General features: G+C 43.8%; 1 protein-coding gene across 1 annotated transcript; it reads left to right on the top strand.

The window, feature by feature from the left end:
* The first annotated feature begins 252 nt into the window (after window positions 1-252).
* Window positions 253-25,397, top strand: ptprb (protein tyrosine phosphatase receptor type b). Its single transcript, XM_072453909.1, has 40 exons — window positions 253-473; window positions 830-1,244; window positions 3,610-3,747; window positions 3,919-4,059; window positions 4,137-4,397; window positions 4,463-4,729; window positions 4,842-4,955; window positions 5,022-5,168; window positions 5,248-5,365; window positions 5,439-5,584; window positions 6,130-6,396; window positions 6,503-6,561; window positions 6,646-6,850; window positions 6,922-7,019; window positions 7,093-7,258; window positions 7,332-7,456; window positions 7,545-7,689; window positions 7,794-8,063; window positions 8,143-8,300; window positions 8,363-8,513; window positions 8,584-8,684; window positions 8,774-8,939; window positions 9,012-9,287; window positions 10,085-10,363; window positions 18,523-18,672; window positions 18,764-18,903; window positions 19,267-19,403; window positions 19,484-19,590; window positions 19,670-19,775; window positions 20,449-20,529; window positions 20,987-21,004; window positions 21,075-21,156; window positions 21,228-21,318; window positions 21,620-21,696; window positions 21,767-21,901; window positions 23,252-23,374; window positions 23,443-23,606; window positions 24,218-24,353; window positions 24,662-24,782; window positions 24,857-25,397. The coding sequence occupies exons 1-40, from the start codon at window positions 408-410 to the stop codon at window positions 24,886-24,888; spliced, it is 5,979 nt and encodes a 1,992-aa protein (XP_072310010.1). The 5' UTR covers window positions 253-407; the 3' UTR covers window positions 24,889-25,397.
* Window positions 25,398-25,869: the final 472 nt, after the last annotated feature.

Genomic DNA, 25,869 nt, shown 5'->3' on the forward strand with positions numbered 1-25,869 from the left:
ATTCTTCTGACTCAGAAAGCTGTGGCTTTGATTGCGGAAGTCCGTTAGTAACTCCCAGCTTTAACACTGCAGAGTCTGACCAATAAGCAGAGAGACAAAGACAGGAAGAGGGGCACTCTGTCTGGGACAAAGGCTGAACCAGCCAACTGAGAAGTTTGAGTTGAGTGTGCACAGCAGACCCTGAGGACTTAATGAGATCTGAAAATTGGAATAACTGGAATAATTTGTCTTGTTTTTTGCACCCTGTAAACTTCAAAACTAATTTGACTGATTTTTATCCAAACATTTGTGGATTGGCTGAAGAAGGACAAAAACGGCTGGCCCTTGCGATCTGTCAACCTCAGGGTATCGTCTGTACCTCAGGATTATGGTGATGTTTGCTTCGTGTGTGAATCAGAAGGATCAACATGCTCAAATGTAAAGCCGATAGAAGACTGCACAGGCTGTGGATCCACTCACTCCTGCTGCTCCAAGTGAGTTATGCTTTGTGAACATCTAAAGACAGTCAATCAATAACTATAAAGATGGTTTAGACAAATGATCTATGGCATTGTTATTATCAAAAGCAGCCATTACTCAGGTTAAACGTTCATGAGATCAATGATTGCGTTTTTTCTTGCATGCTTTTAGAGGCTTTTTATTATTATGTCTTAAAAGAACTCCAAACACTTACCACATAAAAAAGATGAGCCTATTAAAATATTGTTGATATCTGTTTTAATTTAAACTTTTCAATGGTTGGGTTTGTTTTCTGTACTTTAAATTTTAGTATCTGAAATTAAGTAATTAACAGTTTATGACATTGACTAACTGTGTCTCTCCATGACAGACTTGGTTCAGTCTCGTTCACACAGAAGGATCTGGAGGACAGTGTGTTTTTTATGTGTCTGAACAAGATTCAGCGGTGGACCACATTTCACTCACGCTAAACACAACTGGACAAGATTGTTCCTTCATAATCTCATCTCCGGAGGCTGAAACCGACAGCGTTGAATGCACAGAGCCTAAAGAGCGCAATCAGCTAGAGGCCAATCAGATAAAAAGCAAAACTCAAAAAAACAGGGAAAATGAGGACTTAAAAAATTCTTATCTGGCGACAAATGAACTGGAGGAAAACAATGGAGGGAACAATGGTGGAGCGGTTTTTACCTGTCGCATGGAGCACCTGGAGCCTGGCACCGTCTACCAGCTGCAGATCCACTCACAGCGAGACGGTCAGGTGCACAACGTCACCATCCACACCAGTAAGTGAAACAGCAACACACTCAGCCCCTCACACCAGCCGCTGACTGTGAATGACATAATTTCGCTTTTTCAATACCACCACGTCAAAATCACGGCTGTGGTGATAAGCTTCTTCTGCAGCTGCCCTGGGGCATTCTGACATGTGACAGGGATGCCATTTTGCCTCTAACCTCTTTGACTATACTAAACGCATCACTAGGACATGGTGTGAATGAGTGCTTATGGTCAGTGGATGAACTGCTCTCCCCTAAAAGATAAAACAGAAGGATACTTTATCAATTACATTCGAAAACAATAAATGTATCTTTGACCTATTGTCTTCATCTTCAGTGACCTGTGGTTGAAGAACAGTGTGGTTTCAGGACAGTCTGTGTGTCTTTCCTCTCTGCAGCTCAGTGATTAGCTGCAGGAACAGCGACCCTGCTGAGAGAGACTGATAGAGCGCTAATAGCATATACAGCCAGTGAGTGTTGGGGCTGGCCCATGTCCAGAACAGAAGTTGGGCCTTCAGTGTGTATTTCCAACGTGGCCAAGCTCAGGGTTCATTTCCTGCCTCTTTTGTTTCTTTGTTCAGTGGGAAGCAGTGGGAAGGGTGTGTGTGTGTAGGAAACGGGGTGTTACTGCGGCCCCCCCACAGTAACCTTCTCAGCAGCTCCAAATTCTGCACTGTGCTTTTTTTGCTTTGTTTTTGACCTCTTATCTCACCCGCACGTCGGCTACATTGACCTTTCACTCCCCGCTGGGCAGATTAAAGAAATATTGATCAATTACGATAATATTGTGAATGTTGCACTTTTGTGGGTATGTTTTCAGTCTTTTCACATCTGATTCCTTGTCCACAACAAATGCGTTAATTACATATGATTTGATGATAATACTCACTCAGCAGTTCTGTTTTTGAGGAGCTCACTTACACGACAGGCAAACAAAAACATACTGACATTTACATCACTACATTATATAGTTGATGCAACATTACTCCAATCCATATTCCAGGCAAAATAGGCTTCTTTGAACACACTGCAGTTGTTAAACATTTAGATGGCCACAGGATACAGACAGAGCGCTGGATCATCTGAAAGACAGAGTGGCTAAACCTTCTTATGAGTTTCACATATATTTTATATCACAAAGGAGGCAAAGACAGGGAACTTGATGTGATACTTATAATATCTTCATAAACAATAAACTAGACACACTGGAACCACAACATGGGAAAATACTTGAAGAAGCAAAAAAATAGGCTGCAAAATAAAATCTAATAAAATCTAAAACTATCAAGAATATATTAATATATATATATATATATATATATATATATATATATATATATATATTCTTTTTTAATCTTTGCTATTTTTTTGTAACGTGGACATTCTGAGGTTTAGAATTAGAACAAAAGGTGGCTTATGAAACTTGAATTAGCATAGACCTCTTTACATATACAATGCTCATACACGTTTACAGTATGACCTGCAACTTTAAATGCAACATTATGACAGCCTTTATAACTGGCCCAGTTGGTGTTGCTTAATAAATGGGAAAATAAATAAATACAATTTAACAAAGAAAAAATAGAATAAAAATGGAACAAACTCATGAAGCAGTAGTCTCCAATAATACCACTGGTTTTCATAATTTGCACGCATTGCATGAGCCAAACTCGCCCCATTTGTTTCACCTCCATCAGTCAAGTCGACCGAACAGGTTCGTGAATCAAAACTATAGTATACTACTGTCCAAATATAAACTTATCCAAATATTTGTATTTCTCCAGTGGTGGAAGAAGTACTGCATTTTGATACTTATTAAAAGTACTGATACAGGGGCAAAAGTTCACGCAAGTAAAAGTATCAGATACAAATGTATTTAAGTAAAAGTATTGAAGTACAGTATATGTTTAAAATGTTACTTTTAGTCAAATTATTTCTCGCAGATTTTTTATAACTTTTATATACGGAAATCTTGATTTGTTTTGATTTTTGTCTCAATTTCTTAAGTGTCTGTATTTGTTTGTCTGCTCAAGGCCAGGACTGGAACTCAAAACCTTTAGGCAAAATGTCATGATTAAAGTTGCAAAAATATTGATTCTCAAACTTAAAAAAGCTCTTTTTACTTTTCAGTCCTTTTCAAAAATGTATGGAGTATAAAGTACAGATACTGCTCTCAGATAGTGAAGTAAAAGTAAAAACACTGTACAATTTTACTTTAGTACAGTACTTTTACTTTTGCTCTTTGTTACTTTCTACCACCGTGTTGCACTAATTATTAAAAAAATATCTAAAAATTACTCCAAGCATTTTTGTTTTATGTTTTCATCCAGTATGCCTGCTGTGGACTGAGCCTGTATGTGTCTTTCCTTAGGCCCATCAGCGGTGAGTGGGCTGACACTCAGCTCCAGCTCCACGCAGAGCCTGGGCCTCTCGTGGCAGGCAGGGCCGGGCAGGACAGAGCGCTACAGGCTGCAGCTTTGGGAGCGTCCACACACCACACACCTTCCTGGTATAGGCTGCATCTTATCACACATAAGTGGACATAAGTGAGGAAGGCTCCTCAAGTTCAAATAGTTTCATTAATAGAATACTTGTTATAGTCTACATAGGGCCTATGCTTAGTCTACTTTAGGTGATAATGAGGTCAATAACTAATCTGAGATGTGTATTGTTTGAATAGATCTCATAAGAAATGAAACACTGGAAAGCACATCAATGCAACATACAGTCCAAAACCTAGTGCCAGGGCGGCTGTACAACGTTACAATGGTAACAGAGTCTGGCGGTTTGCAGAACAGCACATCAATTGAAGTCCAAACAGGTAAAATGAGTCAAAATAAATACTGAATAATAAAGAGTTAATACTACTTATGTTTTTTTCAAATTGTTTCTTTTTAGTTCCTGCTGCAGTTTCCAACATCACACTCAATGATAGAAACAGCACCAGTCTGTTGCTGTCATGGCAACAGCCTGAAGGGGATTTGGATACTCTCATCATCACTGCATTCTCAAGTGACACTAGAGTTTGGGAGACTGTGCTTCCCCCAAATGCCACACAGGTCCACATTAATAAGCTGAGCCCTGGGTCCGATTATAAGATAGTTGTGATATCATCAAGCCAAGGACTGTCAAGCCAATCAGAAATTACACTTAGGACAAGTGAGCAGAGCAATGCATTTTGATTTTTCACAGTGTATATCTTTGCTAATGTTTTTCACCCTTAGTCCCAGAAGCAGCATCTGAACTCGCCCTGTGTACCTCCTCGAATGGGAGCCTCATGTTGTCCTGGTCTGCCCCTCATGGTTCTTGGGACGGCTACAGGCTCTTCCTGTTTGATGGAACCCAACAGCTTGTCAACACCACTGTGAACAGGGAGGCTGTCAATTTCACCATCTCTGGGACTAGTCTTACACCAGGGAGACTATACAAAGGCCTTTTGAGGGTAGAAAGCGGAGAGCTCTATGCTGAAAGGGCTTGTGAGGGATTCTCAGGTCAGTAAGTAGAAAGTGCAATCATAATGTTGTTAAACTATAGATAATACTATTTTAGCAAATATTTTGTGGTTATGGATTATTTTAGGATTCATTATTTCTGTTTCTGCAGCACCTGCTCCAGTGTTGGACCTGCATATTCGTCATGCAGATGATACATCACTCAGTGCCATGTGGAGCCATCCCGCTGGATCAAGAGACAGCTACTTTCTGATTATTCACCATGGTATAATTTGATTAAAAATATATTTAAAAAGGCCATATTTTACTTTAATGGTTTAATATTTAACAGATAATGTGACTGTGGATACTCGCGAGGTGCAGGCCAATATGAGGGAGTGCACCTTTAACGTGTTGACTCCAGGGAGGCACTACACAATCGCTGTGATTTCCAGGAGTGGGACGCAGAGCAGCTCTGTGTCTGTAGAAGGGCAGACAGGTGTGTGCGTGTATCAAGCAAAATACACATATTGAACTGAATACAACGTCTCTATGTGCCAAATCTGTCTTACCATCAGTTCCCATGCCATTGAAGACGATGAACTTGAGCAGTGCAGGAGTGGACAGCCTTCAGGTGTTCTGGGAGAAACCACCAGGAGATGTTGAGTCCTACATGCTGATCCTGCTTCAGCACAGGTAATTAACAATATCCTTAATAAACATATGACCACTTACCTAGTTTTACATTGTTTTTAAAACTCTTTTACAGTAATATTGTGCAGAATTACAGCATCCCTGAGGGTTCATTGTCTTTGCTGCTGTCTGGCCTGACACCAGGAACTCTCTACACGCTGCAGGCCTCCACAGTCAGTGGAGGAGTGCAGTCCAAACGCACAGAGCTGGAGGGACGAACAGGTCAGCCAGTTCTGCTTCTTTTAGCACAGGCAAATTGTCCTGGATGATAGTATGTACAAAAAAGATAAAATAATGTAAAAGCTTCCTGATGTATTTGTCAAAAAATAGGGTTTTTTAGTCCATCATTTTGCTAATGAAGGATGTACAATGTAGTCCGTTCAATATTTGAGAATACCTAGAAGTAAGTAGCCTGTATTTTGCTGGAAAAGAATAGTTTCATAACATTTAAAAGTTGTAGTTGGGCTGAAAGGGTGATAAGATCAGACGAGTCGTAAAACAATGGCTGAAATGCCAAAACTGTCGTATGGAATGTTCCAGACACACGGACCCTCCCAAAGCTCTACTCAAAGACTTCCTGTGGACTTATACACCTTCCTGTTCCAGCTCCTATTGTGTTTCAATAAATGTCCCATTTATTTTGAGGGCAAGCTGTGTATTTATGTCTGTGTGGCCACCGCAGTCAGACTTACATCATGTAAATGCATTCTTTGTTTTTGCATCAATCAATAGTGCTAAAGTATTAATTTCACATGATCTTGTCTCAGTACCAGCGTCTGTCTCTGAGATAACCACCTCCAATGGCGGGAGGTCGGATGCGCTGCAGGTGTCCTGGCAGCCGGCGGCAGGAGCAGCGGATAGTTACCAGGTCCGTCTTCAGGATGGCAGTCGGACTGTCCACTCTCTGGCAGTGTCCCGCTCCTCGCCCCCTGAGTGCTCCTTCAGCTCGCTGGTGGCAGGGCGGCTCTATTCTGTTGTCATAGTGACACGAAGTGGCAGTTTGGAGAATACTTCAACTGTGCAGGCTCGAACTCGTAAGTCGCTGGACTGTGGTTTGGAAGTGTATATTGTGTTGTTTCTAAAGAAAGAAAGAAAGAAAAAAAAAATATATATATATATATATATATATATATGTTTTAGAGCCAGCCACCGTGCAAAACCCAACAGCTGTTCACTCTGCACGAGATGATTTCCTTAAGGTGTCAATTCATTTTCTTATAATTGTAAACATCATGTCATTGTCATGTCACTACATAGTTGTGTATTAATATTGTATTTAATAGGTTTACTGGCGCCAAGCTGCTGGAGATCTTGACTATTACATGGTCCAAATCCTCTACAACAACACTGTGTTACAAAACAAGAGTGTCTCTGCGGGACGCAATGAATGTGACTTCTCGTCTCTGAAGCCAGGACGACTCTACACTGTCACCGTGGAAACCTGGAGTGGAGACTATGTCAGCACTGTCTCCACAGTTGGACGCACCTGTCAGTCTAAAGGACTTTAAAAAACCCTTATAGCTCTTGTCAGTGAATCTTATCAAATGTATATTTTTCAGTTCCAGCTGCAGTGGGGAATCTGTGTGTGGTTACTGCAGGGACGAAGGACCTGAATGTCAGCTGGAGCTCTGCTCCTGGAGATGTTGACCACTATGAGGTGACTTGAACAAATCCTGATGACCTGATGACCTGCATCACTGCAATGATGACCAAACATTTTCTGCTCACAGGTTACATTGCACTTTAACGACACTCAAGTTTTTCCTCCTGTCACATTGGGCAGTAAGGTTTGGAGTCACCAGCTGACATCTCTGACCTCTGGTCGACTGTATAAGATAGTGGTATCCACATTTAGTGGTCAATATCAAAGAGCACAGTTTATTGAGGGACGAACAGGTAAAACAGCTAATTCAGTTTTCCAATTAACATTAACATGAGTTCATGAGCTGAGGCCTGTCTCTTTCTTCAGTCCCCAGGGCAGTAAGTAACCTCCACTTGATACCAGAATTTAGAGGGCCGTTTGGAGGGCTGATTGCCTCTTGGACACCTGCCCCTGGAGACATAGACATGTACACAGTCTCTTTATCCACTGAGGTGACTTATTAAAGTAGCTAGACTGACTTAAAATGTTGGTGTGATGTGTAATTATATAACTATAATTATTCATATGTCTATTTGGTAGAGTGACCTAATTGACAGGCGCCCAGTCCCAAAACATGTTTCCTCAAGAGAGTTTATGGACTTGATCCCAGGCCAGCTCTACACTGTCACTGTCCAGTCAGAAAGTGGGAAGCTGACCAGCAATAGCACAGCTCACGGCCGAGCAGGTGAGGTTTAATGACACAGAAAAGACCTTAAAATATATGAATCACTATTATCACAAGTGTCTGATCTGTGTTAATCGATGACTACTATGTCTACTATGATTCAGCACCTGCCCGAGTGACAGCTCTTCAGGCAGACAATGCCCACACGACACACAGCCTCACTGTCTCCTGGGAGAGGCCAATGGGAGTGTTTGACAGCTATAGTCTGCAGCTGCTGGACCAAGACAGTTCTGTCCTCATCAATCGAACTGTGGCCTTGAACAGTCGGCGTGAGCAACTGGAGGATCTGACGTCTGGCAAGTGGTACAAAGTGAGAGTTGTGACTTTGAGCGGTGGAATCCCATCACTTGAAGCAACAGCTGAAGGGCAAACACGTAAGATGAAAATCTGCTATTGTTGTAAAATGGAAGATTTATGAAAATATTAACTATTGCCTGACCATATTCATTAAAGGCCCTGCAGCTGTCGGCAACTTGACAGTCGCCTCAGCCAATACGTCCTCCATCTCTTTCTCCTGGCGTCCTTCAGATGGTCATGTCGACATCTATGACCTTTCCCTCTATCGTGTCACTGAGAGCAACAGACAGGAAGCTGCAGATGACAAAACAGAGGTATGTTTTTATATTCTTTCTTCAAGAATGGGTTTGACGTTAACACTTCATGCCTTGTATAGGACACAACTGAGCTGGTGGATCAGCAGAAAGTGAGCCCCGCTTCAAACAGTTGCATGTTTTGGGGCCTCACCCCTGGAAGTCTGTACCGGCTGCAGGTTCTGAGCTGGAGCAGAGGCATGAGCAGTGACTCGTCAGTGCTGGCCAGAACAGGTCTGTGCACTGATGACTGTTTTCAAACCATTTGTTAAGTGTCACACTCATACTGAATCTTGTGATTCAGTACCTGCTCCAGTGTCGTCGCTGGAGATTCAGAGTTTAGGGCATACAGACCGACTCTGTGTCAGCTGGCAGCATGGCGATGGAGGCCGGAGCAGCTACCAGGTATACATACAAATCTGATCGGAATGATCTTATCAATACCAATACCTTGCTCTGAAGTTCTCTAAATGTTTTCTCAAATGTTTCTTAAGGTGACTCTTTATGACTCAAGTGGTGCCTCCCTCAGTGCTCAAATAATGGGGACTGACCATAATAGTCACACTTTCGCAGGATTAGTTCCTGGTCATTTATACCGAGCTGAGGTCATCACTCACAGCGGGGAACTTATCAATAGTGCTACTGCTCTGGGGCGAACTTGTAAGACATATCAACTAATTTATTTTAAATACATTTTAATATCACTTTCATATTATTATCATCTTTTTCCAGGCCCTGATCCTCCCACCTATCTTTCCGTCAAACAAGGACCAACAAATGACACCATACTGTTGTCCTGGGCAGGCCCTTCCTTTGGGGACTCCAGTAACTTCAGTTTGCAGTGGAGCCCTCCGGACCAGCTGAGAGTCACCCCGGTTCATTTGACAGAGGGCATTGTGAGTGGGATGTTTCCTGGAAGACTGTACAACTTCTCTCTGGTGACTGTGAGTGAAGGTGGAGGCGGGTCCATGACCAGGAGCCAGTCAATCCAGCGCAGCGTTCGAACAAGTAGGTGGAGTTTTCTGTACTGTACCTTTGCACTAAACAAATCAGAAGTTCTAGAGGATAATTGAATTGCTAATATGCAGACAGTATGTACAGTGCATTATTTTGTGTCAACATAATGTCTGGACTTTACCTCCAGGTGGCAGCATTATAAAAGGCTTCAATGGTGAAATGAGAACATAGGTTTCTGCCAGTTTTCAGTATAAATCTATATTTAATCACATGCTGTTTGCCTGCGAGGCTTTGGCCACAGGGATAAAACTGATCGCCCAAAGGAATAAAAATTCAGGACACTTATAAATATGAATGACCTAGTTTTTTACTGTGGCCTGTGTTTTTTCAGCTGCCAAAGCTAAACAGCTCTGACATTTTGGGGTGTAGTTGTTTGACCAAATAAGAAACTTATTACATATTTTCAACTTTCATTTTACACTTAGAATGTTGTTCTGGAATGTCGCAAACTGGACATCAAACTGATTCGTCAATATGAAGGAATTTAAGTATTCATAAACACGATTGTGAGTTAAAAAGTATATGCTGCAGTCTGATCTATGAATTCAAACTGTGGAAATGAATACTCAATTGTTGAGTTATTTTTTATCTTTTTGACAAATGGTATCTTCTTTTGCTTTTCTCTTTGTCCTTAAACATTTATCCTCCTCCTGAAGAGCTTCCTTTGGTCTTATCAGTAGCACTGCCTGTGAGACAGCCTCTTGTGTTGGCTTATTATGCATAATATATCATATGATATAATGTATATATTATACAAGTATAACCTATTGTCCTTGGATTCTGTACAGGTCCATCACAGCTGAGATCGCTCCACTGCTTCCCTCTGTCCTCCTCTTCGATTTCCTGTTCCTGGGTTCCTCCTCTCTCCGACTTTGACTCTTATGAGGTCGAGTGTCGGCGCCATGATGATGGGGAGCTGACCTCTGCGTTTCGTCTGGCTGTGGGCTTCCCCACAGTAACGCTGGATCACTTGGATGCGTACAAGAAGTACTCTGTTACTGTCCGTGTGTCTTCAGCAGGCCAGACAAGTCCAGCAGCGACACACTCCACCATCACCATGATAGACCGTGAGTTCACTCAATCACACACACACTTGTACTAGTGTCGTGGCTACGATAGGGATATGATGTTTAGGTGGATGTCTTCCACATGAATTCCAATTTATGGGTTAAATGAATAATTATTGACTGTATTAGTTTTGGTGGATTGGTGCCAGGGACACGTACACAAGTAAGGCAAGCGCAAATTCTTTGATTGAGTGGACCAGGAGACTCAGATATAGGAAAACAGTTCACAATTTATTAAATCTAAAGACAGAATAAATAAAACATTTGTATTTTTAATAATAAAACTACTACTACTCTCATTCACACATTCACACCTCTAAAACAGTAGACACATTTAAACAATTCACAGAAATAACAAAAGTAAAATAAAACAGCAGCCCAGATTGTCCCTTAAGGCACTTAGCCCAATTACCCTACCAGGAGGTGGCGCTGGTCCTTAGCAGCAGGCCTGGGACCCGGTACAGTCCCACAGTCCAGCTGGGGGCCAGAGCCGACACTCAAAAACTCCAAACGTTGATATGTTACAGTCTCAATGTAGAATGGGGCCGGTGCGCACATGCCCAAACCCACCAAGGGCACTTGGAGGGAAGTTCTGGGTTTGGGGTCGGAGGAGAGACCCGCGGGGTTAGCAATCCGGTGCTCGAATTTGTGCACTATGCGCGCCGTGGCTGGGAGGAATCCCGGCGCACAAAGCCTGCACGTAACGTCACGCACAGGGCGTTAAACCTGGGGAGCGTGCGGCACGAGTCATACAGCAAGGCTTGAGCAGGGTTTGGCGAGTGCACGATGCGCAAACCAACCTGATAAACACGCTGGTGTGATCGCTGGCTTTAAGCCTAAACTTTGGGGTGTTTTTGGGGCGATCAGAACGAATGCTCCGGTCCTCGTGCCGCTTGCACTGCTCCCCGGTAGCGGGTGACGTCAGAGGCGAGAAGGGCCAGCGCAGGTGAGGAAGCCTCCTTTTAAAGGCCCAGGTCACAGGCCATAGGCTGTCAGGGTGTCTACTGCCACATGCTACCCCTCCTCCTTGCATCGTCGCCCCGACGATGAACTTTCCAACCTGTTCTACCAAGCAACAGGAGACACCGTTTTACATGTCCAATGTTGACCGTGGCAAGTTATGCGGATTCGGGTGGCAACCAGCGGTGGGGCGCTTAGACCGAGGCGCGCCAGAGTCGACCGATGATGAAGGCTCTGGTTCCCACGTGGGTGTGTCCACTGTAGGTATCTCCGGCTCAGTAGAGACCGGAGTCAAGGAGGTTGACTACCCGCGGTTTGGTTTAGAAGCGAAGGCAATTGGTGTTCAGAGACAATCCACAAGTCTACATCGCTAAACGGCTCTTCAGATAGTTGGCGAGTAGCTCCTGGTTGGTCGTCCTCCTGGGTCACCCCAGTTAGGTCGGTACCAACCAGGGCCTTCAGCAAAGACCGGTGGACAGTTTTGACTTTTGTCTGGTCATGGGTAGGTGCAATGGTGTACACCGCTCCCCCTTCATGAGCTCTCACAACAACATAAGGAATGGAAGACCACAAGTCCTGCGTTTTACAGCGGCCACGAACGCCTGTATTACGCAGTAGAACTGTATCTCCATCCTTCAACGGTTCATCACGAATGTCCCGGTCATGGTGAGCCTTCCTACGTCCTGCTGCAGTTCTCAAGCGTTCCTTCGTCCCTTCAAAAGCAAGCTGTAGGCGGGTTTGATGTTCCAAGATCCACTCATGATGATGCCCCGCCACAGGATCGACCACCTGACCCAGCAGGAAGTCGACTGGGAGCCTAGGCTCCTGGCCGAACATCAGGAAAAATGGGGATTCCCTAGTAGACTGGTGCGGTGTGGTGTTATACGCATAAAGGACTTGAGGCAGGCAAGAACACCAATCGCGCTTACGGGAAGTGGGCAGGGTGCGAAGCAAATTGTGCAACGTGCGATTAAATCGCTCACACTGACCATTCCCGGACGGATGGTAAGGGGTTGTCCGTGATTTAGCAATATTGTATAGACCACAAAGCTGTTGCATGACCAAATTCTCAAAGCTGCGCCCCTGGTCAGAATTAATTCTTGCTGGCACCCCGAACTTTGAAAACCACTCTGAGACCAAGATCTGCGCGACAGTCAACGCCCGCTGGTCACGAGTTGGAAACGCCTGCGTATATTTACTGAACACGTCTGTAATGACCAATACATTTTCGACACCTCTCGTGGACGGTTCCAACAGAGTGAAATCAAGGGCAATCATTTCATTGGGCCGTGAGGCCAAAAGGTGACCCATCAGTGCCCGAGCTGTCGGCCTAGAGTCCTTAGCTGTCTGACAATGGATGCACTGCCGGCACCACTGGCTAACTGCCTTCGACATCCCCGGCCTGTAGCACCGTGCTCGCAAGAGTGCCATGGTCCTCTCCACCCCTTGATGGCCGTGATCATTGTGTAATTGGGTCAGTACTTCCTCGATCATGGTGACTGGCAACAACAGCTGAAACACAGCCTCGCCACCATCAGGGCGAAAGATCTTTCGATAAAGTATACCCTACCTTTCCACTAACCTGTCCCACTGCCGAAGCAGTACCATGGCGGGAGGTGATAAGCGTTTTCTCTCCTCAGGGCCTGGTTCTCGGTTTGGTCTCCAAAAGACTGCTACCTCCTGAATCACAGGATCTAAACTCTGAAGGGCTCGAACGTCAACCAACGAGCGACCCGGCAGCGCAGACACCACAGCCTGCGTTACTTCCACAGGCCGTGGGTACAACAATTGTAAGGAAGGTGGCACCGTGATACCCGGAACAAGAGCGGCCATGTTTAGTGGGTCAGTCTTGTTGGCGAGACAAAGCGTCTGCGTTACGGTTCCTTCGATCGGATCTATATCTCAACTCAAAATCGAAGGATGCGAGCTGCGACGCCCAACGCTGCTCGACAGCCCCGAGTTTTGCCGTTGAAAGGTGCCTTAACGGGTTATTGTCGGTGTATACGACGCACCTATGTCCCAACAAATATTCCCTGAATTTTTCAGTCATGGCCCACTTTAGGGCCAAGAGTTCAAGGTTCATTGAACTGTAGTTTGACATGTTCCGTTCTGTCACTCGTAGCCCTCGACTGGCATAAGCTATGGGTCTCACTTTGCCTCCATGCTCTTGCGAAAGCACAGCGCCCAGGCCACTGTGACTTGCATCTACTTCGAGGATAAACGGTAAGGTAAAATCCGCGTATGCAAGCACTGGGGCGCTGGTGAGTCGCTCCTTTAAGCCATCAAAGCTTGCCTGACACTCCTGGTCCCATCCCTCCAGGCTACACCTGGAAGACTTTCGCTTAAATTTACCTACCAACTCTGCCACTCTCAGATGCAACGGCGCGGCAAGGTTGGCGAACCCTTCTACAAACCGGCGATAGTAACTCGCAAATCCAATAAATGAGCGGAGCTCGGACACTGAAGTGGGAACCGGCCAATCAGCCACTGCCTGGATCTTCCCGGGGTCAGTGGCAACTCCCTTATCTGAAATTATGTGCCCCAGGTAGCTTACTTCCCGACGAAAGAAACTACATTTACTTAGTTTCATTTTAAGACCTTCTTGATGTAACCTACTCAGAACGCCATCTAGCCTCCCCAAATGCTGCCCCACATCGGATGAGAAGACTATGATGTCGTCGAGATAGAGAAGCAGCGATTGCCCCTGCTGACTCCCAAAGATTCGCTGCATTAACCTTTGAAAGGTGCTCGGAGCGTTACACAGGCCAAAGGGCATTCGATTCCATTCGAACAAGCCAAATGGAGTGCAGAAAGCAGTTTTCGGCCGGTCCTTTTCAGAAACTGGCACTTGATTATATCCGCTTGCCAGATCTAAAGTGGAGAACCAACGCACACCGGTGAGAGAATCAAGAGACTCCTCAATACGTGGGAGCGGGAACGCATCCTTCCTGGTTTTACAATTTAATTGTCGGTAATCTACGCAGAGTCTCAAGGTGCCATCCTTTTTACGAACGAGTACGATCGGCGAGGCATAAGGACTCGAGCTCTCTCGGATCACTTGTGCCTCCAGCAGTTGGTTAATATGATCCTTCACAACCTCATATTCTGAGGGTGGAATACGTCGATGCCGCTGTCGTATAGGGATATTGTCGGACAAAGGGATCTCATGGGAAATTAAGTTTGTGCAGCCAAGGTCTTGATCGTGGGTGGAGAAGACCGAGGCATGTTGCCGAAGGAGTAAACGGGCACCAACTTGTTCTTCAGGAGGTAAATGAGACAGGTCAAGTAGCTCAATCTGGTCGAGGACCGGAGAGCTTATACTTTGGCCTGCTACTTGAGCGGCAATGGACGACACCTCGACAACACCCGACGGCAAGCTGACAACCCGAGCACTGTCCAGAGTACCGATAACAGTGCGGGGATACAAAAACACATCTGCTACTCCTACGTTCACTACTGGAATGTACGCTGTGCCCCGCTCCACACGTACCAGAGCTGGCGATGCCATAAGGCCTGCAGGTAACCCAGCCTCTGGTGGCTCAAACAATACAGTCCCCTCAGAGAGCTGTTGTGAACAAGTGGCAGTAACCAACTTTATTGCACCACCCGGAACGCGACAGGCCCGCTTTCCTCGGACCCGAACGCGGCCCAGCTTAGGTACCGACTGCACACTGGCGACATAACACTTCTGCATAGCTTCCACAGAGTGAGCTGGATGATTCTCCAAACAAGGCCGATCCAAAGTGGCCGAAGAGCTCGAGGTAACATTTCCGGATAATGTTCATCCCGAGCACCCCGGGGACCTGAGTTGAAGTCTGTCCAGGTGGATCCCTAACTACCAAGACGCCACAATGGGGCATTAATTTACCACAAAGGCTGACTTCGACCTCAAGATAGCCAACATATGGGATGGCCAAACCATTGGCGGCCTTAAGTTCCAGCCAATGGCAGGCCTTAAGACGCTCCTCACCCCAAGGCTCGAAGTTCTTCTGAAAGAAACTCTCGGTCACAGTTGAGACCATCGAGCCTGTGTCAACAAGACATGGTACGGTGGCGCCACCCATCCCAACGTCGATATGTGGACACGAGGAAATTAACTCATCAGCGTCTTCTAGCCCCACCCAAGGATTATTTGAGCCAATATATGCCCCACCCGAGCTGTGACTCTGCAACACGGTGGGCACTAGTTTTCCGACAGCTGGCGCAGTTGTGGGTCACCGCGCGCAGAGGACCGTAAATGGGATTGGACCAGTGGCCCATCACATTCCCTTGCAATGTGGCCTGGCTGTTGAAAGCGTAGGCAAATTATTGGACCTGTTCGTGGTGAACGACCACGATGACAAGGCTGAGAAGTCTGTAAGCGGGCAATACTCTTTGTCAGTGCATCTAACTGTGCCTGCTGACGTCTCAGGAGTTCCATCACCTCTGCTCGGATGGCGGATTTTGGCCTGACCGCTGGTAGCCACCCTGCACCGCATATTGAATTCCACAGGCTGAGGGAACAGAATTGCTTCGGCCCCGCATGGCCACAGTCAGCCCCTCACACTCCCACCGGATAGCCTCACCCCTGACGTCAATTAGTGTTGCCCCAGGAGACTGACGCACATATTGCTTAAGGTCACGCCTAAGAGCACCATCGAGAACCTGTTCAACGAATTGATCGCGCAAGAGGATTTCAGAATTTACAATATTGTTTGGAGCACGCTGTTTAACTCTCTCCATCAAGGACATTAGAACAAGTGAATACTCTAACAGCCCTTCGCCTTCATGCTGTCTATGTGAGAAAAATGCCTCTTGCAATGCTACATACGATTCTGAACATCCATACAGGTCCTGCAAAATGGCAGTAATTTTGGTTGGGTCACTCCGTTCTTCAGCGGGGGCGATACTTTATCTCCTCGCGGGCCTCTCCTTCTAAATGGTCAAATAAAAAAAACGCCTGATCACCTGTGGACAAATGCCGAGCTCTCATACATGCTTGGGCTTCCAACCACTCACTCAAACCGATACCGCTTCGGTCTCGAAACATAGGGCATTTACGGTCACGTGGGATGAAAACTAGTCTATCGGGACCTGGATTGCCACACCCATGGGTGGTTCCGTAGCCGGAGCAGACGGTCCGGGACTAGCACCTGAAGCATCAGAGCGCTCTTGGCGCAGTCTTTCATTGTCTGCTTTCAATTGTTTAACTAATTCCTGTAACTCGCGCATTTGTTCTTCCATATTTTACAACGGGCAATTTACAACCAAAATGGGGACAATGCTGTTGCTGTATTATTCACAATACCCTAAACACAATGTACCCAAGAGGAACAATTTAGGCACAATATTAGCGTTAACGGCAATATGTTATCAACACAGGACAAGAATAGCTCTAAGTGTTAATAGTTTAAGGCACAGGAGAAACAGATGAAAACAAAACTCACAATTTATAACTGAACACTGCAAACAAATAACTTGCGAGTAAACATCAAAATGACCTTTAAACCACACACACATTAGGCACCCCCAATCACTGGAATAACAGCAACCACCAAAAGCTAAATGGATGCACTAAATAACCCAACCTAAAGTTAAATCACCCAATTCTAAGTCTCGGTCCAACTCAATCGCATCCTGCCAACGAACGCCAAAATGTCGTGGCTACGATAGGGATATGATGTTTAGGTGGATGTCTTCCACATGAATTCCAATTTATGGGTTAAATGAATAACTATTGACTGTATTAGTTTCCAACAACGCCACCCTGGATTGGTGCCAGGGACACATACACAAGTAAGGCAAGCGCAAATTCTTTGAGTGGACCAGGAGACTCAGATATAGGAAACCAAGTTCACAATTTATTAAATTTAAAGACAGAATAAATAAAACATTTGTATTTTTAATAATAAAACTACTACTACTCTCATTCACACATTCACACCTCTAAAACAGTAGACACATTTAAACAATTCACAGAAATAACAAAAGTAAAATAAAACAGCAGCCCAGATTGTCCCTTAAGGCACTTAGCCCAATTACCCTACCAGGAGGTGGCGCTGGTCCTTAGCAGCAGGCCTGGGACCCGGTACAGTCCCACAGTCCAGCTGGGGGCCAGAGCCGACACTCAAAAACTCCAAACGTTGATATGTTACAGTCTCAATGTAGAATGGGGCCGGTGCGAACGTGCCCAAACCCACCAAGGGCACTTGGAGGGAAGTTGGGGAGCGTGCGGCACGAGTCATACAGCAAGGTTTGAGCAGGGTTTGGTGAGCGCACGATGCGCAAACCAAACTGATTAACACGCTGGTGTGATCGCTGGCTTTAAGCCTAAACTTTGGGGTGTTTTTGGGGCGATCAGAACGAATGCTCCGGTCCTCGTGGCGCTTGCACTGCTCCCAGGTGGCGGGTGACGTCAGAGGCGAGAAGGGCCAGCGCAGGTGAGGAAGCCTCCTTTTAAAGGCCCAGGTCACAGGCCATAGGCTGTCAGGGGTTATGAGGGCCTACTGCCACACTAGCACGGTAGTCAAGTGTCATTCTCAATTTAATGTACTTCAAAGAAAACTCACCGACCCAGTGTTGACCACACAACAATAAAAATCAATGGATACACAGCCCCCTCTAGTTGAGCTCCAGCGGTTTAAATGGTTATTCAAACAGACCCTGAATACACAAGGATAAGCAGATTGTAATTACAGCCTAGACAAGTCTTTGTTAAAGAAGACATATCATGCTTTTTTTTTTCTGGTATTTGATATTATACTGACATATGGGATCATTATTTTACATTTCTTCTTGGTAAATTGCAATATTGATCTAAAATGGCTTAATAGAATAAAAAAGATGTATTGTGGAAAAATAGCTACATGTCTTTTTTGACCCTGAGTCAGAATTGTTTGAATAATCCCGAGTACAGAGCAGTGGGCGGAGATTGGGGGTAGTTCTCAAGTATAACACAAGACAGGATTTCTCAACCATGAATTAATTAATTGAAATACAACTCTGAGTTTATGATGGGGAAACACTGTTATTTCATGGTTATTATTTTACATATATGTAATATGTCCCCTTAAAAGTAAAACCATAAAAAAGAAATACATTTCTATATTTCTATATAATTAAATATTTCCGTTTCAGTTTGTTTATTTGAGCAACATGCAAGTTTGATACAGTATGCTGCCATTGTATATCTGACATTAAGCTCCATCTCTTCCCCTCAGGGCCTCCAGTTCCCGCTCCTACTGTCCGTGTGAGTGAGAGAGCCTCAAAAGTCACGCCATCATCCATTTTGTTCCGCTTCAATTGCTCCTGGTTCAGTGATGCCAATGGAGCCATTCGATACTTTTCTGTCATTGTGGCCGAATCTGATGGTAAACATTTTAATTATTTTCTGTACAAATTACCCATAAGAGTAAGCAGAAACATAATTTTGTAATAATTGAGTTGTTTTTATTTCTACAGCCAATGAGATTCTGCAGCCAGAGCAGCTACACCCGATGCCTTCTTATCGAGATTACATCAATAACTCGTCAGTCAGAGCCTACCAGACAGCGTATTTCCCTAGTCGCTGCCCGCAGGACTCTGAGACCTCTGCTGGACAGGTACTTCACATTTGCACTAAAGAAAACTTCCAGAATTAAGGTAGATTTTCAGTTTTAATACTAATTTTATAATTCCCATAGCCACAATTATACGCTTTTTCCTGTTAACCATGACCTATTCTTGTGTAAGCCATATCGTTTGTTAAATTTGATTCCTATCCAGACATAGAATCAGTTATAACAACACTTCATGGCTTAGAGCCATAAGTGCATATTTCATAATAAATTACACACCAAAACCCTTCAACGTTGTAGTCACAAAGTGGCCAGTGATCAAAAGTGTATGTCAAGCTCTGGTTACCATAGTTACCAGAGCAAGGGGCTATCAGTGAAAGACTTATAATCCGTTGACCCAATTTACAGGTGGTTGAGGTGAATCTCGGGGCAGGGGGGGATCGGCTGGGGGGAAACTGTGACCTGGACCATGACAACGGCTTCTTCATAAGTGACAGCTATGGCGACTTCTGCGATGGGCCACTGAAAGCTAAAACTTCATATAGGTAAAACTCACTACACTCTCCTGGAGGGAGGAGTTCAGGGACATATCACACCTATTATTTCCTGTTTTTTTTATGTTCAGGCTGAGCATTCGTGCTTTCACTAGACTGTTTGATGAAAGCCACAGAGAGTTTCCCCAGCCACTGTTCTCTGACACTTACCTTTCTGCTCCTCTGAGGACTCATGCTGGTGAGCTTCAAAACAAAAAACACTAAAAATAAAATGTCTGCTCGACAACTTATGTTCATTCATGTTTTATTTTGAACAGAACCTCTCGGTGGAGTTGTGGAGGGCTTGAGTGCCGGCATGTTTCTGGTTGGTGTCATGGTGGCGGTCGCAGCTCTCCTGATGTACAGACAGAGGCTGCGGAAAGTGTATGTTTTTTATCAAATCATATCCAAAAACACCCCTTTAAAACATAACATTATCTAGTTCAGAGGTAAATCTTGGGATATTTCAACTACTATGTACCCTGTCGAGTCATTTAAAACAACTGCAGTTTTGCTGCTGGATACCAAATTGAAATATTTCCATGGTCCATTATCAAGGGTTTCTGACATTAAAACAACAAGTGGGATTAAACACACAGTCACAGTCCAAATGAGGAATGGGGAGAGTGAGGGGGGAATAAAGAACTTACACCTCCAACTCCGCCCCTGCAGGTGTGACATCGGAGGTGCGTGAGGTTCATAGTTGGCAGCACACACTTGATGTAAGGCCACAAAGCTTAAAAAACAGAACTAGTTTATTTTAGACTGCTTGCAGGAGTCCAAAGTTATTTCTGACTTTCTGAGCATCCTAATTATTCACCACGATGGGCATAAGTGCTTTATAATTAGATGCAGCACGTGCGCAGCTATCTCATTTTGTCCCCACAAGCTGTTTTTCCAACATCTCTGTACTGGAGCGAAGCAGTTTTTGCCCAACTACGTGACAAAATATCGGGACAGCCTCTTAAACGAAACAAACGAGTGTCACTATAGTAGATACAGGAGTAAATGTTGAGTATTTCAGAGCTGGTTTGTAAGCGGAGTTGTGCTTTTGCAGGGCGGTGCAGGAGAACCCGGTGGTGCGGATGAGTATGTGGAAGGAGGTGCCAGCGTCAGGGATATATTTGGGCGTACGGAGGTGAGTGTGACCGATCACGGCTTCTCCATCTGTAAATAATTTTTTCAGACTGTGTACGATAGAGCCAGAGAAGGATTAGTTCCCGATACCGCCTACGTCCAATATGCGAGCGCGTGAAATATTAGTTTTCAATAAAGTCCTCTCTCTAGCAGATTACCTCATCATTCAGCGCCACAGTCCACAGTAATTACGGAGAAGCAGATGTTTCTAAGTATTCATTGCTCTTCATTAACTCCACACAAACAAAGCACTTAAGAGTTCAACTGTAAAACACTTGAGGGTTGAGTTATGAGATGATAATCTGCGAGCTTTCTTCATAAGATACTCACATTTTATTTAATTTCATTATTAAGATGGCTTGAGTAAGGTACAAATGTATGACCATATATTACACACAATGGCTTTGAGTATTTGTTTTTACATATGTGTAAAAATGTGTGTGTGTTTTGTTTTTCAGTAACCGCAGAGTCACAAGGTATGTATTTGACAGTAACATATGCAATCTTAAAAATGGCAAACATTTAACTGAATCTTTGGCGTTTCAGTCCAATCAAAGCCTGCCATTTTGAGTCGCACTTGAATAAACTCCAGACTGACTCTAACTATCTGCTGTCGGAGGAGTTTGAGGTGAGGACTCGGGGTTTGGAATACGTTTCTGCTGCAGCTCATTGGATAACGAAGCGGGTTGTGTCTGTTAGGATCTGAAGGATGTCGGTCGAAACCAGACCATGGACCTGTCGCGGCTGCCTGAGAACAGAGGGAAGAACCGCTACAACAACATCCTGCCCTGTAAGCCCTGCTGCCAAAAATAAAATTAAACTGTTTACATATATTTCCAGTCTATTAAGTCTAGGTTATTATCTGGAATTTACTGAATGAACAAAGCAGCGATGTGTGGCTGAACTGACTGTGTCACTGTAGATGATGTGTCAACCGCTTTTTAATTAAACAAGTATGGCAGTTACTCAGTTTTACTCTTCTTACCAGTGAAAATGCTTTAAAATGAAGCAGTGGTTGCATTTTTTCCACTTCTCTACAGCATTACAGCATGGTATTTTAAAATAAAAATCTGAACATGATATTATTACAGATGATTCCACCAGAGTGAAGCTGACGTACCTGGAGGACGACCCCTGCTCGGACTATATCAATGCCAGCTACATCCCGGTATGCTCCACTCAGACATGTTACACAGAGGCAGTAAAGCATACTCACTCACTTGGGGTTAATCTTTCAGGGCAACAACTATCGCCGGGAGTATATCGCCACCCAGGGCCCCCTGCCTGGCACCAAAGACGACTTCTGGAGGATGGTGTGGGAACATGGTGTCTACAACATTGTCATGGTGACACAGTGCGTGGAGAAAGGACGGGTCAGTCTATCACCAAAACATGTATTTTTTGTATAGATGTTATGCAGATGACATCACAGCATTTTGAATTTGAGCAGTGAGTGGCAAAACTGCACCAGAGTCAATGGTGAACTATGAAATCTGCTCCTGTTTGAGCTCAAAACTTGAATTTAAAAGAGCTGTCTAATAACGAATATAAAGGTCTGCTCTGCTAAATATTTCGTTTGTGCCTGATATCTAAAATAAGAAAGTAAAGTAACAACAGAGTAAACAACAAGTAAACAACTGAAAACCAGATAAACCACAGGAACACTGCAGGCTACTCTCACATTTATCACTTTGGGATGGTGTGGAATTGAACTAATTATCGTTCTCTCCTTGAATGACATGATACTGATATTTCTGAGCCTGTGTGAAGACATTAAATATTATGGGCCAGCAGAAAGCCTCCAATATCTCCCCCTGCAGCAAGCGTGCTTTTCGCTATTAAAGGTCCCATAACATGCAAAATCGACTTTTCAGAGCTTTTAACCTTCTTACATTGCTATTTATGCTTCATATATGTACCCAGAGTGTTTTTTTGATTGATTCCCGCAGTGTTTAGCTATATTACAAACTATCTCCTTTCCTCGAATCTCCAAACTGACGGGGGGTGTTCACAGGACCGCGTCATAATCACAGGCACGCGTCATCATCCCCCCTCCCCCCTCTCTCCACCCGCCTCCCCCTCCCGCCTTAAGCCTCCCGCCCCCTTCCCCTCGGCTCCGCGCTCGATTTACAACGAAACACGGCTCAAACAGGCCCAAAACTTCATTAATGATATCGCACTCTTTACTATTATCACAATGGTGAAGGTTGATGTGGCAGTTGATGCAGCAACCGGGAAAATAAACGGAGAGAAGTTCTATCCGATACCGAAAAACCAGGAAATAAGAGCGCAATGGACATAAGACTTTAAGACTTTTATATATATATATATATACGCGCTCTGAGACTACGTCACGGGTTGGGCGGGGGAGCCAGATCGCTCTTCGCAAGGGTGGGGGCGAATATCAAACCAAGCCGTTTGCATTTCCGGGTTGGTGAGGGGGTCCAAGGTCTGGGTGATATTTCTTAACTATTATGTTAAGGGTGTTGCACAACCCTTATTATTATCAATTATACACTTAGGATAGACTACGAAACGTGAAAATAAGCATGTTATGGCACCTTTAAAGCAACAACTGATAATTACTTCAAATAAAATCTATTTGAGCGAAACAAAGCTTCAGGAATGAAAAATTAGGCAAACCAAAAAAGGAAATTGTTAATGTCTTATTATCCTGTGAACACGAGAATAATTTGAAACTCCCGGGAATGTGTGCTTTCTAGGTGAAGTGTGACCAGTACTGGCCGGCAGACCGGGAGCCTCTGTACTACGGGGACCTGGTCATTCAGATGCTGTCAGAGTCTGTGCTGCCCGAGTGGACCATCAGGGAGTTCAAGATCACCTCTGTAAACATCAGCCGCCCTCATATCTCCACTATGCTTACATAGTTGAACGAGCGCTGTTTGTGTCGCAGGAGAGCGGCTGCAGTTACCCTCGGCTGGTGCGCCACTTCCACTATACCGTTTGGCCTGATCACGGCGTCCCGGAGAGCACCCAGTCCCTCATCCAGTTTGTCCGCACAGTCAGAGATTATGTGGACAGATCTCCCAGCTCTGGAGCCACTGTTGTTCACTGCAGGTGGGATAAGCCCTGGCTTTACTTAAAGTGCATATGGCAGGTTTTTATTTACTTTACTTTTGCTTTATTTGGTGTATTTCTATCTGTTGTACATATAAATTATAGTTTTACACCAATCAAGTAGGTATTTGTGGAGAAAACTTTGACACTTCACACTACGGTACTCACTCCAGTCAAATTAATGCATAATCTGCACAAAGAAAACACCTTTTTGACTCTCGAAACAATAATTCAACAAAATAAAGGTTTTCTCATATATTTTTATTTGATCAAGTAAATAAAAAAATTACAGATTGTTTTTTGCCCAGTGTTTGCTGGGTAATTTCCTAGTGTGATGTCATCAATTAATGGTATTCTGGGATGAGATTATTACAATTTTTAGCAAAATTCTAAACATATTTATCTTTACTGCATTTTAGTTAAATGAGTCCTCCAACCCATTATAAGCCCTTGAAAGGTGCACTATGTAACTTTTCTACTGGGGGGCCATTGGGATTATATTGCATTTCCTGATATGATACAAGCATGACACGAGCATGTGGCAGCCCCTAAACTCAGTACCCCTTTGTCATGTTATTATATGTTTATTTTATGATTTTGTTTGTGTTTAGTGCTGGTGTGGGTCGCACTGGGACTTTCATTGCTCTGGATCGGGTTTTGCAGCAGTTGGACTCCAAAGGCACTGTAGACTTGTATGGAAGTGTGTTTGACCTCCGACTTCACCGTCAACACATGGTTCAGACAGAGGTGTGTGGGCTCCTTTTCTGTTTTATTACTTGGACAGGACTGTGTAGTGTGGGAATGAGACTGGGGAAGGACACGCAGCAACTTGTCCGAGCCGGATTAGTGCTATCCACTCAGCCACTGAGCGGCACGTGTTGTCTCTTTTTCTAATTTATGACACATTATTTACAATGATTGTAATGTTTGAGGAAGAGTCTGCAGATGCGGATGGGATCTCAATGAACTGGGTTTTCTCTTTTTGTTGCAATTGAATAGAATAACATACAGATATTTAACATATAGATTATACATTGTATTTGTTTGTCTTGCAGTGTCAGTATTCCTTCCTGCACCAGTGTGTGAGAGACGTCCTTCGAGCCAGGAAGCATCGCAGTGAACAGGAAAACCCTCTTTACCCGATATACGAAAACTACAACCCTGAATACTGCCGTGGTAAGTCACACTTATGTTTTCTATGCTTGAGTTTTTTAATGCTCTAAACTGTATTATTATTTATTTATTTTCAGATTTGATCTACACTGGACGTTTAAAAGATTAAACTGAAGATCAAGGGTGATTCAAAGTTCCTGGCGCATTAAAAGACCTGCAACATACTCTGATCGGATGCATTGCTACATAGAAAAATTAAATTAAGTTGAATTTTAGTCATGGTTTGACGAAAGTGGCATTAATTTTGAAATTATGCACTTATGTTCTCACTGCCACATGAAGTATAAGCTCTTAATTTAAGTCTACACATATTGCTGAATGTAAATATTGATATATACTCTTTTATTTTATGAAAAATTAAGAGTGTAATTATAACTATATACATGCAATTTATTTTATATTCAAAATGTGCTTTGTCTCTGCTGTAAAGTCAAAACACAACATGGAAACAAATATGAAGCTATTTAATTGTTTACATAGAGTATTAATTTTTAAAGTTTTAATTTCTGTATTAGTGTTTTGTACTCATGTTCATTTGTGCAGTTACTGGATTTTTTTAATGAGATTTAATGCAAAATATAAAAATATAAACAACTAACCTAATTTGCCTTTAAAGAACTGTTTAATACGTTTGACCTGATCTGTTTTCATTTAGTCACCACACTCAACAAACTTTCAAACTTTAGATTTCCATATTGATCTAGGGCAGAGAGTCCAGAGCAGAAGTGGGTAACCCACATAGAACGGGCCTGTCACTGCTTAGTCCACCCTGGATAAAGCTAGAGCAATAACTGTGCATTGTATACTGTGGCAAAAGTATTCTCTTCCTTCAGGATCTAATCACAGTTTGCTGTTTTGTGATTTTGGGATAAGTGTCACTCAGAAATATTTCATTTCAATGGGGATTCAGTAAAGTACAGAACAATGTGGTTGAGTATTTCAGCTTACTTCACTAAGTTATTGGATATTCATGGTTTCCTCGTGTCCACAGTGAGGTCACTCAGGAGCCTGAGATTATGATGGGATTTTATTATTTTAATGAAAAACCAGGGGAAATGAAAGGACATAGCCATACAATCCAGTCTGCTTC

This window comes from Eucyclogobius newberryi, unplaced genomic scaffold (genome assembly GCF_026437365.1).
Source record: "Eucyclogobius newberryi isolate DKJ021-1_F unplaced genomic scaffold, fEucNew1.0.hap1 SCAF_2, whole genome shotgun sequence".
Classification (NCBI taxonomy): domain Eukaryota; kingdom Metazoa; phylum Chordata; class Actinopteri; order Gobiiformes; family Gobiidae; genus Eucyclogobius; species Eucyclogobius newberryi.

What these genes read in the sequence shown, in the direction of transcription:
- ptprb (XM_072453909.1), top strand. Translation starts at nt 408, where the DNA reads ATGCTCAAATGTAAAGCCGATAGAAGACTGCACAGGCTGTGGATCCAC. An exon ending in CACGAGATGATTTCCTTAAG is followed by an intron (nt 6,562 to 6,645) that starts GTGTCAATTCAT and finishes TGTATTTAATAG; the next exon opens with GTTTACTGGCGCCAAGCTGC. An exon ending in GTTTATTGAGGGACGAACAG is followed by an intron (nt 7,259 to 7,331) that starts GTAAAACAGCTA and finishes CTCTTTCTTCAG; the next exon opens with TCCCCAGGGCAGTAAGTAAC.